This window comes from Lathyrus oleraceus, chromosome 2 (genome assembly GCF_024323335.1).
Source record: "Lathyrus oleraceus cultivar Zhongwan6 chromosome 2, CAAS_Psat_ZW6_1.0, whole genome shotgun sequence".
In the NCBI taxonomy this organism is placed as follows: Eukaryota; Viridiplantae; Streptophyta; class Magnoliopsida; order Fabales; family Fabaceae; genus Lathyrus; species Lathyrus oleraceus.
The window spans coordinates 310,212,733-310,227,300 of NC_066580.1; the positions used below are offsets into that span (position 1 = coordinate 310,212,733).

At 32.5% G+C, this 14,568-nt stretch overlaps 2 protein-coding genes across 2 annotated transcripts; both read right to left on the reverse strand.

Moving 5' to 3' along the window:
* Positions 1-2,292: 2,292 nt before the first annotated feature.
* LOC127119256 (protein DMR6-LIKE OXYGENASE 1) lies at positions 2,293-9,100 on the reverse strand. The gene is made up of 3 exons (XM_051049455.1): positions 8,496-9,100; positions 7,958-8,282; positions 2,293-2,675 (listed from the first exon to the last, which is right to left on the reverse strand). Exons 1-3 carry the CDS (start codon positions 8,978-8,980, stop codon positions 2,418-2,420), a joined length of 1,068 nt encoding a protein of 355 aa, XP_050905412.1. The 5' UTR covers positions 8,981-9,100; the 3' UTR covers positions 2,293-2,417.
* Positions 9,101-9,161: 61 nt separating this feature from the next.
* LOC127119255 (plant intracellular Ras-group-related LRR protein 3) lies at positions 9,162-12,767 on the reverse strand. Its single transcript, XM_051049454.1, has 3 exons — positions 12,084-12,767; positions 10,115-10,281; positions 9,162-10,007 (listed from the first exon to the last, which is right to left on the reverse strand). The coding sequence occupies exons 1-3, from the start codon at positions 12,639-12,641 to the stop codon at positions 9,332-9,334; spliced, it is 1,401 nt and encodes a 466-aa protein (XP_050905411.1). The 5' UTR covers positions 12,642-12,767; the 3' UTR covers positions 9,162-9,331.
* Positions 12,768-14,568: the final 1,801 nt, after the last annotated feature.

Sequence of the window (14,568 nt, forward strand, 5' to 3'; positions counted from 1 at the left end):
ACAACATTGTACTTCCTCCGTCCCACAATAAATGATCCAATTGACCATTTCACATAGATTAAGAAAAAAAAAATGAAAGAGAGAATGATATTTTTACTAAACTATTCTTATCATGTATTGAGAATGATAAAAATAATATTAATTAGATGGTAACAATGGAAAATATGCATTAGAAATTGATCACTCATTTATTCCAAATGAATCACTCATTGTGGAACTGAGGGTGAAGTTCATAATTCAGAAACTCAACTAACCTTGTAGAACCATCCTCCCCATAATGACGATGATGATGTCATTTTTTTGTATCATTGGACTTTGACAAAGTCATTCACGACTGTAAATAATATATTTTATGACAACAATTTCACCTCATGTAACAAAACACCGAGGTATATTACCTATAAGTGCCATGTTTTTCTTTCTTTTTAAAAAGAACAATCATATTCCGTCAATTTTAGAGAAAAATCTATGGGTAAACTAATTTATGGCACATTCTTCGAATCTCAACAACTGCAGTTTATGTTTTTAATTCAAAACTAAGTCGTTTTTCACCTCGGTTTTGTTTATCAACCGAGGTCAAATTGTTTACTCTTATATATATATATATATATATATATATATATATATATATATATATATATATATATATATATATATATATATATATATATATATATATATATATATATATATATATATATATATATATATAATATAAAGGTTTATTATTGATGTTGGTATTATTGTTTTTGTTGAGATAAGTATGTTATAGGTTTATTGAGTTTGATGTTAAAGATTTATTATTGATATTGATGTATTGTAGTTGTTGTTTAGTAGTTATACTTAGCAGAATTTGGAAAGCTATTAGTTGTTGTTTCTGAGTTTGTGATTGAGAATGAGAATATGTTTTTGTGATTTTTTGTGCAGCTTTCATCTTATTGTGCCAAATATATATAGGACATTATAGTGACAGAAAATATAATTTAGTTTATTATATCTAATATCAATTGTTTGTTTCACTAACCCCTCTTTAAATATTTAATATATTAAATTAATTTTGAAAATAATAGTATGAAAAAGAATATTTTATTTCAAAAACATCTTACATTAATCAATGTTTTTCGAGCATTATGTAACTATCTTTCATCTCACGTTCTTAAATAGTTAAAATCTCTTTAATGCTTCAAGTTTTTATTGAACTTTCTTTCTTACTTGTTCCTTTTGCAAAACATCAAATTTTATGTTTTCAAGAATGAATTATTAGAAAAGGAATTGTTGAATGAAGAACTTGAAACATTGAAGAGATTCTAACCATTAAAGAACGAAAGATGAATGATGAGTTACATGATGTTCGAAAATAGTGTAAGTTGTTCTTCAAATATAATAGTTCATTTAGTTATTTTGTAAATCAATTTGAAAAATTATATGTTCAGTTAAAGCTAAATGATATAAGCAATCCACATTAGACATAATAAACTCAATCGTATTTAGCCGTCGATTAAATGATAAAATCGAGGGGAAACGTATTTTCTCCATTTAAAAGTTCCAAAATTGTTTTGTTAGGGATCAAACTCATGATCCTTACACATTATCCGATTATCCATGGGTGGATGTCTAACTAATGGATAATGTGACATACTTTTTATGTTACTCTTCGTTACCTCTCCTATAAAATCAACTAAAATCCCTTTTTAAACCAAGGTAAAAAGGAGTTTTCATTGTGGTGCTTGTTGGAGAATTCACAACCACTAATGTATCAATAATGGAGAATGACTAACCCTAAAAAAATTCATGTTTCACATTAAAAGTTTTACATATTGAAAAGGGACGATGAATCAATATTGGAGAATGGGTATCCCTTGAACTTTTCTAATTTAACATAAAAAGATTTACAGGTTGATAAGGGGAGAAGAAATTCACTTGTTACATTTGAGAACAAGTGATTGTGTGGGGGAAAAAAATGAAAAGGAAATCTAAAAAGTGTATAAGAAAAAATATTTTATAAATGGATATTGCAATTGTAGATAATTTATATTTTATTTTTAAAAATTTTTTGATCAAATAAAATGTCAACTAGGTTAACCAATGTCAATCTGAGAATTCGCCTAAAATTATTGGAGTGTGGGATAAATTTTTCGTTATTAACATGTCAGTTCTTTTTCAAAGGATAACAATCATTTTATTTAGTTAACAACCCAACAAATTCTTACAATACAACAATAGTAGATATATTATGAAATTTGAGCCTTATTTAGAATTTAATTTGTATGCAATTATAATGTCTAATAACACATATTTTAAAATTATTATTTAACCGTTTAAATATATATTAAATAAAAATATTTGATGGTTATATTTAATTGGATATTATATGTGTAAACTTATTTTCATAATTAATGCATACAAATTAAAATGCATTATTTGTTATCATGTGGCATTTCAAAGGCTTCCTTCAGCATGGTCCTTGTTCCTTGGTGATTGAAGAACTCTCGAAGAAACTCAGAGAAGCGATAATTTCTATATTTGGGAGGGTGTTCTTCATCTATTAGCTCTTGAATTGGACCAATTATCATGTTCGGATTTGGCCCAAAAAACATCGCCATCGATAGTCGTTGATTCAAATTGTTGGTAACTGCCCTGTGAAGTACACTTTTGTATCTTCCATTGCTTAAAACCTATATATTAAGATAGAAATTACGCATGCCACGCTTTAAATTATTTTCAAGTGATCTATCAAATTTGTACAAAAATTTACATTATTTAAATAAGAGAGAACTTGAAAAAATAGGGAGAGAATAAGTGAAAATAATTGAAGAATTTATATGGAGACAGTTTTGGGTGTTTAATTTTGTTCATATTTAAAAATCCCTGTAGTTTGAAGGAATTCAAAAATTGAATTAACAAGGGATCAGACTTACATAAAATTTTCAATTTTAATTTACGTTACTTTAGTATTTTGAAAATATATTAATATTAATGATACATGTTCTTATTTATCATTTAATATAAAGTCATTCTTTAAGAAAAAATAATAATCTTATTCTTCCTAAACTTTTCTCACAAGAAATCACAATCAAAGAGATAAGAAAAAGTTGGTTTAGATTCTTAGATTTTGTTTGTGAGTTAGGAGAGGATAAGAATGACAGAATTTAGAAGAAAAAAAATTGAAGATAATATAATTTTTTTTTATAATTTTAAGAATTAAGTCAACAACTGAGGTCTACCATACCCTTCAATACCCCTGATCCAATACAATTTTTCAATTCCTCTAAATTAAATTGGAAAAAATTTATATTATAAAAAAAAGTTTTTAAAAACACTCACCTAAATCTCTCAATTATTTTCACTTAATTCTTCTCTGCTTTCAAAGTCATCTCCTCCCTTCTCTTTCAAACTCACAAACAAAATCTAAACATATATTTAAGAGTTTAAGAGGGATGAGAGGTGGAGGGAAAAAAATAAGATAAAGTGTAAGGAATGAAATTGTTTGAAAAAGATCGCAACAGATACCAACCATTTCAAAGGAGTTAAAATTCATTATCCTAATCCTAATACTACAGATGAAGAGCAAAATGCATTTGTTAAAAGGGAAATAATTTCGAAATATTAGTGTGATAGCATTTAAATGCTTTCATTGACTAAAGAAGAAGGAAAAAAATAATAATGAATATAAAATAATACCAACATCATTAAATTAAAAGTTGATCAATTAATTTATAATTTATGATAAAATAAATGAGTTTTTTCTCTTCTATGACAGAGGGAGTATTAGATTTTATGTATTCACATTGGCTTCATGGTTATATTATAATATTAAATTATATTTGATTTTATTTAATAACATTTTCTCTTTTGCCATACCTCGAAGAAATGCTGCACCACTACTGCCTGCTGAGAACCACCGCCATCGCGGTACCGCCACTACCTTTTAGGGATCTATAGTCAATTTTTGGCAATCCTAAATATATATTTTTTTTGGTTTTTTTCTTAATTATATCACTCATGGTTTTATATATTCTTTTAGAAATCTTCTGTTTGACTTTAAATTGATGGTGATGCCTATATATCCATCAACCACCTTGATATTCTTTCCAATATTAAAATCATTATTCAACAACATTGATCAAGTTCAAGCCACACTTGAAACTTGATCTTGCCACTTGCACATATCCACTTTCCCACAAGTATAGTTCTCCAATCATCTTTGACTTTCTTCTCTTTCGAATGCCTCCCTAAAGGTCTATATTTTCGAGTTTTGAATAATTCAACCACATTCAAAGCATAACAATCAAGGTCAACATAGTTGAATCCCTAAGATGGTAAAATCTCCATCCTTATCTTATCACGAGTAAAATGATAATCATCTGACATTGTAAAATTTACTTCACTAGAACTAGTATCCCTTGTAAAATCCTCTATGAAACCTTGTTTTTATAGGTGATATCCTTTTAACAAGGACAATTATTGTATTTTTGATGATGACAAAATTCATCCAAAGATGACAATTGATAATGACAAATCAAGCATAAGCAGTTAAGCGGTTAAAGATGCAAACCAAAGAATTAAGGTTTGTTAGACTTGACTATTCAATGATGGCAACCAAATGGAAATAAACTCAAGTCTCATCTCAAGTAAACTCGAGAAAGTGTCTACAAGAAGGGAAGTATATGACAAAGTCTTGAAGTACAAGAAAGTCATTCCTTAATTAGTCTTAGTGAAAACTTTGTAATGCACAAGGTCATTTAGGTAAAAGTGTTTGGCTAAATCACATAAACACGAAAACGTTTTCTAAATTATTTTTTCTCAAGAAAATATTTTCAAAAATGTCTTGAAGTCGTGTCAGATGAGTTGGAAGTTGTTTGAAAAGATCTGGGCAAAGTTTTGTCTTTGCAAATCGATTGACATTTTATCTCAATCGATTGGAACACTTCAAAAATGTGCCCTAATCGATTAGGACATCATCTTAATGATAGGTAATGGATTGATATATTTTCTTTCCATTTTTAACTTGGTAATCGATTGTACTGGAATAAACTAATTGATTGACACATCCTTAAAATGCTTTTAAAATTATTTCCTTTTTTAGCCAACCTCTAACCTATAAATACAGGTTTATTGTCTCATTTTAAATCATCCAGATTAGAGTTTCATTCCATACTTTTCCCACTCTTTCTCAACTTTTCTTTTACTTTCTCTTACTAAGTTTTTAGCTGAAGTAATTTTCGAGAATGTGTTTTTTGCGAGTGAGAAGTTATAATTTTGAAAGGGTATATTTGTAAGTTCACAAAAAAACTCTTGTTTATTCCTTGGTTGAACATTTATCCTATTAGGCATTACTTGTTTGGGTTAAAAGTTAAACACGTAAAAAGTTTTTGTGTGAAGATTGTGTGATCAAACCCTTGATTAGATTTGAAGACTCAGTTCATGATAAAAGCTTTCGTAGGTTCTTGGTTAGCCCGTGGTAAAACCAATTTAAGGTTAAAGCTTGCTAACGTTTTAGATTAGCCTGGTATTAAAATCTTTCAGGTTCTTGGTTAGCCCGTGGTAAAATCAAGGTTTAAGGTTCGTGAGCTCATCCCGGTATTAAAAGCTTGTTAAGATTCGAGATTAGCGCGGTATTAAAATCTCTCCGGTTATTGGTTATCTCGTGGTAAAACCAAGGTTTAAGGTTCATGAGCTCAGTCCGATGTTAAAAGCTTGCAAAGTTTGTTTAAAAGCTTTAAGACTAACCACTCCAAGATTCTCGTAAAAAGGAGACTATCCGCTTCGATCCGCCGTTTGGAAGGAAGACTCCGCGTTTCACTCCGCTGTTTATTGAAAGTTAATCTTAAATTTCATTTTCCTTGTATAAGGAGGGTTTGTGAATATAACATACTAGAAGCTTTCAAGTTTATTTGATACTCTTAAGATCAATTCTTGGGGAGAGGAGTATGTCTTTTCTTTTGTTTGGTTGAACCTGTATAATTCTCTATGTTCTCTCTTTTCCCTCAACTCTTTACTTTTTGCACTTTATATTCTACAATTCTAATTTTCCACTGCTTGATATTTAAACAATTTTCAAAATGATTTTAAACTCTGATTTTAATCCGCAAAGTTTTTCAAAACCATATTTTTCTGAACCACACAATTCACCCCCCACCTGTGTACGAAGTCACATGTCCAACATCCTTCATCCCTAATTGAATCTTCTCAGTCATAGTTTATGATACCTTCATCTCTAGGTCTTAACTTTTTTCTCCTTACATGCCACAATAAAAGTAATACATCTTATTATGATGAACTTTGACCCACCAACTTCCAATTCCCACAGAATATAACCATTCTCATGTTCAGGAAAATTATTGAAGACACACTCCATAACCTTACCATCAAGTTGAACTATGTTGATTTACGCAAATAAAAAGACTTTGAAAATATTTAAATTAGAGTAGTCTACAAGTTTTCTACTCTGAAACTCCATAGGTGTTTGGAAGTTTATTCCTATGAATGGACATTTGCTAATCAAATAAGCTATTTTAGCATCATCCTTATCCTATAAACTTTTTCGCAACTCAGCTTCTAGTACCATGCAAGAAGCCATCAAATGTGTTTTCTATCTCTTGTCTCATGTAAAATTCATTAAAGTGCTATAAAAAAATCTTCGGGCATCTATCATCCCTTGACCTCAAATACCATAGCTTGTTCTTATCATAAAAGTCTTCACTAGCTAATGATGAATGACCAATAACATTGGAACCATCTAAAATATATAACTTAAATATTTTAGACCTTTTAGACATGATTACTCCATTGGGTGAAATTTTCAATACTCCATGTTCAACTTTAGTATAGTAGTCTAGATCATCAAACATGCTTATGCACAACAAATTTCGCTTGAGTTCGGGAACATACCTCACGTTGCAAAAGGAACTCACAGTCATCAAACATTTTAAGTATGAACATACCAACGTCATGAACCTTCCTAGTCAAATACTTATCATGTTGTACAACTTCACCATCTTCTAACTTCAAAGTCTCAAAATAGTATTTCCTTGGGCACATATGATAAGAGCATCCTAAATCCATAACTCAAATTTTTTCACTCTTCAAACTCGAAACCACAAGTGCACCACAATTCTCATAAATATTCTCATTCGGGCATCTACAATTTTAACATAATTTTCATTGTCATCCCTTTTGGGACAATATCTTTCTTAATGTGTTTAGAAATGTTTCTTAATCCTTCCCTCTATATTTCTCTCTTACTATTGCCTATCTAACTAGGATCACCCCTTCCCTCTATATTTTTCTCTTACTAACAAAGTGATAGGTAATTATATTTATAATATCCTCAATCTTTAGAGGTCCAGATATCGAAAACGGGACAAAAACACGACCCGTTATCGAACTGATTTGTGAACCAAATTGATCTATCTTGAGATATGAGAAACAGTCAACCTGTTTCCTCCACGTGGATTTCGACCCTATGTTCTCCAGAACATCACCTCCACCACCTAGACTTCGATCGCCGACATTTCGCTAACGACTAGCGCCATCTCGGTGTCTCCTCCACTCACCAGAGATTCGGCGTTGTTGTCGATCTGTCGCCACCACCAGCCAAACTTCGATTGTTGTCGTTCTGCCGACGATCAACGACATTGAGATACCGCCACCGGCTGTTGATTTTTCCAACCTTAAAAATATGTTTTCCTATTTTATATCACTTGAGGTTTTAAGACATATTTCTGCAAATAGTAATTAACCAAGATAGTGGGACTGAAATGGTATGTCCTGAATTTATGACATAGTTGATCAGTGGATTTGGCTAGTAAGACACATACAAGTGAAAAGCAAAAATTTAATTTTCTTTAACGTGTGTCATCACCTTAGTATAAGATAACCTAATTAACCAAGATAGTGGGAGTGAAATGGTAGATAGAAAATGTCTTGGAGAAGCACACCAATGATTGACACATACCTCAATTTGATCAGCTACGTTAATAACAAAAGCATTGGGAATGAAAGGTACAGAAATCCATTTTCCATCTTTGTTAACTTGAAGACCAGAAACTTCTGATTGCAAAAGTACAGTGAGAGCATTGAGATCAGTATGCTCAGTTAGACCCATGGTTAACTCTGGATCTGGACATGGTGGATAGAAATTTGCTTGTGCTCTTTGTCTAGGCTGCTCACCTAACTTCTTCAACAAACAATCCTCCTCTAAGCCAAGCCCTACTGATATCAAACCTAAAAGCCTGCTCCCCAATAAACCAATCTCCTCTTCATATTCATTGAATGCCTCTCTGGATAAAAAAAGTGCAGAAGTATAAAATAACTATATCTATAATAGCTTATGAGGGGTTGTAGTTATAAAAGAATGTGTATGTTATTTCTATAACAAAAGATAAAGTCAAATTATTTTCATATAAATTATAAGTTGGTTAGTAGAATAACCAAATAAGTAAATCCAAACATATATAAATATACATGTTAGATTCAATAGGAAGTTTTCTTACATGTATTGAGTTCTAATTTTTTCTGGTAGAAGAGAAATGATATCATCAATAGCATAGCATGGATGAATAAAACATTCACTCCAACACTTGACCTTTTCTCCACCTTCCACTTTAAGGTAATAATTGAACAATCTTACACTCTTTGTATGATCTGTTGAATAGAGACTCTCTCTTTCCTCTGATGGCAGTTCAAAAAGGTTAGTAATGGCTTTCATCATTTTATGGCAAACCTGTTCAGGAACACCATGGTTCACAACTTGAAAGAAACCAAATTCCTCACAAGCCTTTGAAATCTTGTGAATAACTTCTAAGGATGAGTAACTCAAATCAATTATGGGGATTGAGTCTAGAGATTTAACCTCTGAAAGGTTTGGTCTTTTGCTTTCTGGGAGGATGAAATTGTTGGGAGTTACAGAAAGGGGAGAAGACTCGTTGGCTAATAGGAATGACTTCATCTTGTTAGAAAAAATTAGATCTAAGTTCATTCAACAAAAATGGGAAATATTATATGCAAACTCTGCAAATACAATCATAGGCCTTATCTCAATTATTTATATATTTTTATTAACAATATGCTCATGTTTACTAACTGGTTAATAATCAAAGAGAAGAAAACAAAACTAATTTATATATAGAAGCATGCAGGCCAGCTCCAGCCCGCCAGAATTGAACAAAAGTAAAGGGAGAATTATTAGATTATTTAAAACAACAAAGAGTATGTATATATCACAACATATATAACACTTATACCGACACCGACATACCACTGATACATATAATACTTACATTCAATAGTTTCATTTTTTCAAATTAATACTGATATCGACGTATCAATGTTAGTTTCGTGTCTGGGTTAGTAATTCATGGGTCTCCGCCGTTGATCCATTCATATCTGTAGTTGCTTTTCTAACACCCAAATATTCTGCAACATTCTCAGAAACCACAGCAACATTATTCAACAATGAGGCTCCCCACACCAACCATCCCGTCTCTACTTGTAGATTTTGAGTTTCAGTCATGTTTTTCAGTCGCTCTTCGTCAATGAGTTCAAGCCACCGCTTAGCCATGAACTCCTTGATAGCCTCAGATCCTTGATTTATAACCTCTAACGGAGGAACAACGATCGGATTCTGGTCCAAGTTCAACTTTGTAAGTTTATAAAGCCTGCAAAATGCGCAAGGAAGAGCTCGGATCTGGTTATTGCTCATGTCTAGCTCTACCAAGTTAACCAGACCACCAACTGTTTCAGGAAGCTGCATCATGTCGTTGAAATTACTACTGATGTTTAGATATTCAAGGTTTGTTAGCTTCCCAATTGATTGAGGTAGGCCATGAAGCTCGTTGAAATGAACATCAAGATATCTCAGAGATTTCATTTCTCCAATGGATAGGGGAAGAAACCGTAACTTGTTCAAATGGACCAAAAGCTTCTCGAGGTTAACGAGGCCGTAGGCCATGTTGGTTGGCAGACAAATTAAGTTGTTAAAGCTTGCATCCAGTTCAACTAGTGACCTACAATTTCATCGAAGATACGCTTAACAGAAGAAATAAAATAGGAGAAAGAAATGTGTTACAAATATTAAGTTTGAGAAAACTGTGGTTTCTGAACAAACAAGAACCTGCAAAGAGAAATGGATTCAGGAAGAGCAGTTAGCTTGTTTCCTGACAGATTAAGGATTTTGAGATTGGTTAGCAATCCAATGCAGTCTGGTAGAGACTCTAAAAGATTTGATGAAACATCAAGCTCCACAAGATTTTTTAGGCCTGCTATTGAATCTGGAATCACCTGTTTTGAGGACATGAAATTATTCGAAATTATAAGATATAATGATTAAAATTAAAAGTATTTTCAAATATGGAAATGTATTAAGGAACATAAAATGCAGAATGCAGTTATTTCATTCACTTGGATCTGACTTGGATAAGTAAGTTATTTCATTTCCTAAAGAGGTTACACATCTCCTTACTAAATTGGATGACCCCTCTGATTGGTTCCATGACTGACTTTTTAAGAGAGTTGGATCAGGTGTTCTCACTTCTTTCTGAAACGACCCTTGGTTGGGGGTCACCCTTCTTAGATTTAGATTCTTTAAGTGGGAGGTTCAGACCTAGGTGTGAGATCTTATGCGGAAGATCCCACATTTTTTAGCATGAGTAGAAGTTGATTTCTGATCTTCTCTTGGCGGTCAACGTTTTTTCCCCTTCAACTCAGTCCGATAAATGGTGATGTTGTCATTCCAAAGATGGAGATTATTTTGTATCATCTGCTTACACCTTCCTTCTTTCTCGGGAGATTCCAAGAGATCTTCGGGAATCGCCTATGGATCAAGTTCTCCAATATATGTGGAGCAGTTAGCCCCCGTCTAAAGTACATGTTTTTTCTTGGCAATTCCTTCGTGATCGGATCTCTGTTAGAGAGGATTTATTTAAGAGGGGAATTTAATTGGCGTCGGGGGTGTCCTTTGTCCTTTCTGTTCGATAGCTACTGAATCGTCATCTCGTCTTTTTAAGATGTGTGAGACGGTGATTTCAGTTTGGTATATGAACTTTAGATGTTAGGAGTGGGTTATGATTTTACCTAGAGATTCGGTGATCCTTTATGATATGTTCTTACCTTTTAGTGGTTTGTCTAGTATTAGAGGGTTGTCTATTGATTTGTCATAATGTGATCTGGCCGATTTAAAATTTTTGAAATGATATAGAATTCCTAGGTAAACTTGTGACTTCGAAGGACATGAAAGACTTATACATTTCTTTTGGCATGATTTTCTTATCTCATTAAAATAGATTTTTTTTCTTTCTTTCTTTTTCCGATGTTTTGATACCTTGTTTCATTATAAATATATGACGTATTTGTAATTAGTGTTGATTTTTGTTTTTACATGAAATGTGTTGAGTGTCCCAGATTCATTTGTAGGGCTATTGCAACGTTTTTGACTACATTATTACTCCCTCCGTTCTTTTATAAGTGTCACTTTCTTGCAAAAAAATTTATTTCTTTTTAATTGTCACTTACAAAGCTCAAAGTAGTATTAATTGCAATTTTTTCAAAATTACCCCTAGATAATAATTGCAGAGAGAAAAAGTAAAGTGAATGTAATAAATAATTAAGGGTATTATAGATAAAAGAAAAATTATTGTTTGAAAAATAACACCAATGATTAGCTTCCTTGGTATGTGTAAAAAATCAAAAAATGACAATTATAAAAAAATCAAAAAATGACAATTATAAAGAAAAAGAGGGAGTACTAAATAGCATATCGCAATAATAATTTGTTGACTTATTTAAATATTAATTTGAACTTATTTATTCACATAAGCGCCACTTGTATGATTGTTTGTTTGAGATCATACAAACAACTTATATATTTATAAGTTGTTTTTAACTAATTTCTATAAACAAAAGTTTTTCACGAAAACAAATTATGTAAAATCAATTTGACTTTATTTTATTTTCATTATATTAAACAGGTCTATATGCTATTTGACAATACCGATCATATACATAAAAACTAGGTTTAGCTTTGAAGAATAAGAGACAAATACAAATATAAAAATAGATAGTAGAACTTAGACGAGAATGAATACCTTTAACTGATTATGAGACAAATTAAGAACAACTAAACCTTTCGTCTTCCCAAACGCCTCAGGAAAAATCCTCAACTTCATCCGAGAAAGATCAACCTTCTCAACAACCTCACCCTCTTCAATTTTCCTCAATATCCCAACAACTCCTTCATTCACTTCATCACCTCCTTTCACCGGCTTCTCCACAAACAACTCATAAGCTTCCACCAACTTCTCCTCAGCAACCCTCAACTGCTTCACACACTCCTCGTGCATGTCGTCTACTCTCAACAAAGCCTGATAAACTGCCACGTTGGCATCGGTTTCAGCGATTTTGGCACGTGAAGCGGCGACGGAAGAAGGATCGGGACGTGGACCGAGGGTGATGAGAAAAGAGAGAGTGTGTGTGATGTTGAGATTGGAAACGAGGTTGGTGAGTGAAGGTAAGAGTTTGGGGTTGTTGAAATGAGGGAAACGGGTTAGTAGATTTTGATGAAGGTGTTGTGGAAGAGGGAGATAGGTTTGAGGGTGTAGGTGGTTTAAGAGATAGCAGAGAATAGGGAAATGGTTAGGATCCATTTTTGTGCATGAAAGTAAGGAAGAAGAAAAGTGAAGGTGTTGTTTTGTAAAATGGTTTCCGGTGGCAAACAGAAAATGGCGTTTGGTTTAATTGACTAATGACTAGCAATAGTGGTGGGAAAATTGAAATGGTCATATGTTGCTTCTTGAAGTAGGTAAGGGAGCACTCGTCAACCCTCTCGTAAGACTAATTCAACGGCTGAATAAAACTAGCGGAAACTTCTAGACTCACACAATGGATGATGACCTTGCACCAGTATTTCATTAATATAATAAAAATAGTAAAACATTACTCATTATTCCTTGTGATTCTATTTATAAAAAAAAAATTGATTTTTTAAATTCATTCGATAATCAATAAATTTAGGCCATTATACACTTGATTATATAGTTTAGTTTAGATACATTATTTATTCAATAAATTTTATAAAAAAAATTCTCTTATAAATAAGATTGGAGGTAATATTAATTTTAAAAATATTTTATAATCCTTGAGGACAGATACATAAATTTTGATAAGTGGGAATACCCTATTTAACCCAACAGTTGTAAGAGCATTGTTTGGTTTTTCAATGCCAATGAATAATAGGGAATACCCTTATGGGATACCAACATCGATGATGGGTGGCCTTCACACTAATATGTCAACCTTTAGTGGCAATAAAATGGCCATTGGGTCATCCTATAATTCACATAATGCTTTTGCTTCAACCATAAACAATATGGTTCAACCAGAAGGGATAGACTCGTCTCTCAAATAACGTCATCTTTAAATACGACCCCTATGCTGACCATGGGGCAACAGATGGATGAAAGTAACTTAGAATTGATTAACACTTTAACCGAGTAAATGGGAATCATATTTAATCCTTTGATTACGAATACAAACCAAACCTATGAGTTATTGGTCAATCAAATGGATCAAATAACCGACGTTTTTTGCACGCCTCAAATTCAGGCTAGACCAACTCCTCAAATTTCAAACGTCAAGCAAGTCGAAACGCCTGAAAACGGGATGTCACAAGTAAATTTAGGCAAAAATCAGAATTTTCGACCACTAGAACCCACCCTAAATAGGGAAGACGAGAAATACATAGGTCAACACAATCCTAAGCATGTAGTGGTCTAGAGGAACCAAGATGTTAACCAGGTTCTTCGACATGTCCAACAAAATAACTTTGGGAGACATAACAAGATAGCTAATGTGGTCGGACAGATTTTGGCCCAGAGTGGACTTAATATGGGACTCTATAGACCCAATTTTATATCTCCTTTGTCAGATTACGTTCGAAAAACGGAGCTTCCAAGAGGTTGGAAAGTCCCCAAGTTTACTATGTTCGCTGGTAACATTAGTGAGTCAACAGTTGAACACGTCTCCAGGTATCAAACCGAGGTTGACGACATTGCGAACAATGAGAATTTGAAGATTAAGTATTTTCCAAATTCTCTAACAAAAAATGCTTTTACTTGGTTTACCACACTCCCTCCATACCGTGTTCAAACATGGAGTCAATTAGAGAGATTGTTTCATGAATAATTTTATATGGGTTAGTCGAAGATAAGTCTTAAGGAGTTGGCTAGTATTAGGAGAAAAGTTCTTGAGTTGATTAAAGATTATCTAAATAGGTTTAGACTTCTTAAAGTAAGGTGTTTTACAAAAGTCCATGAACACGAGTTAATCGAAATGATTGCAGGTGACCTGGATTATTCCATTAGAAAGAAACTAGATACTCAATACCTTAGGGACATGGCACAATTGACATATAGGGTTCGCCAGGTCGAACGCTTGAAAGCTGAAAAAGCCAGAAAGAATAAGTATCATAAAAAAGAAAAGGTCTCATATGTATAGACATATGAATATCTCTCAGACCTAGGTGACGAGTATGTCGAAGAGAGTGAGGTCAATGTTACTGAACTTAAGCCAGGA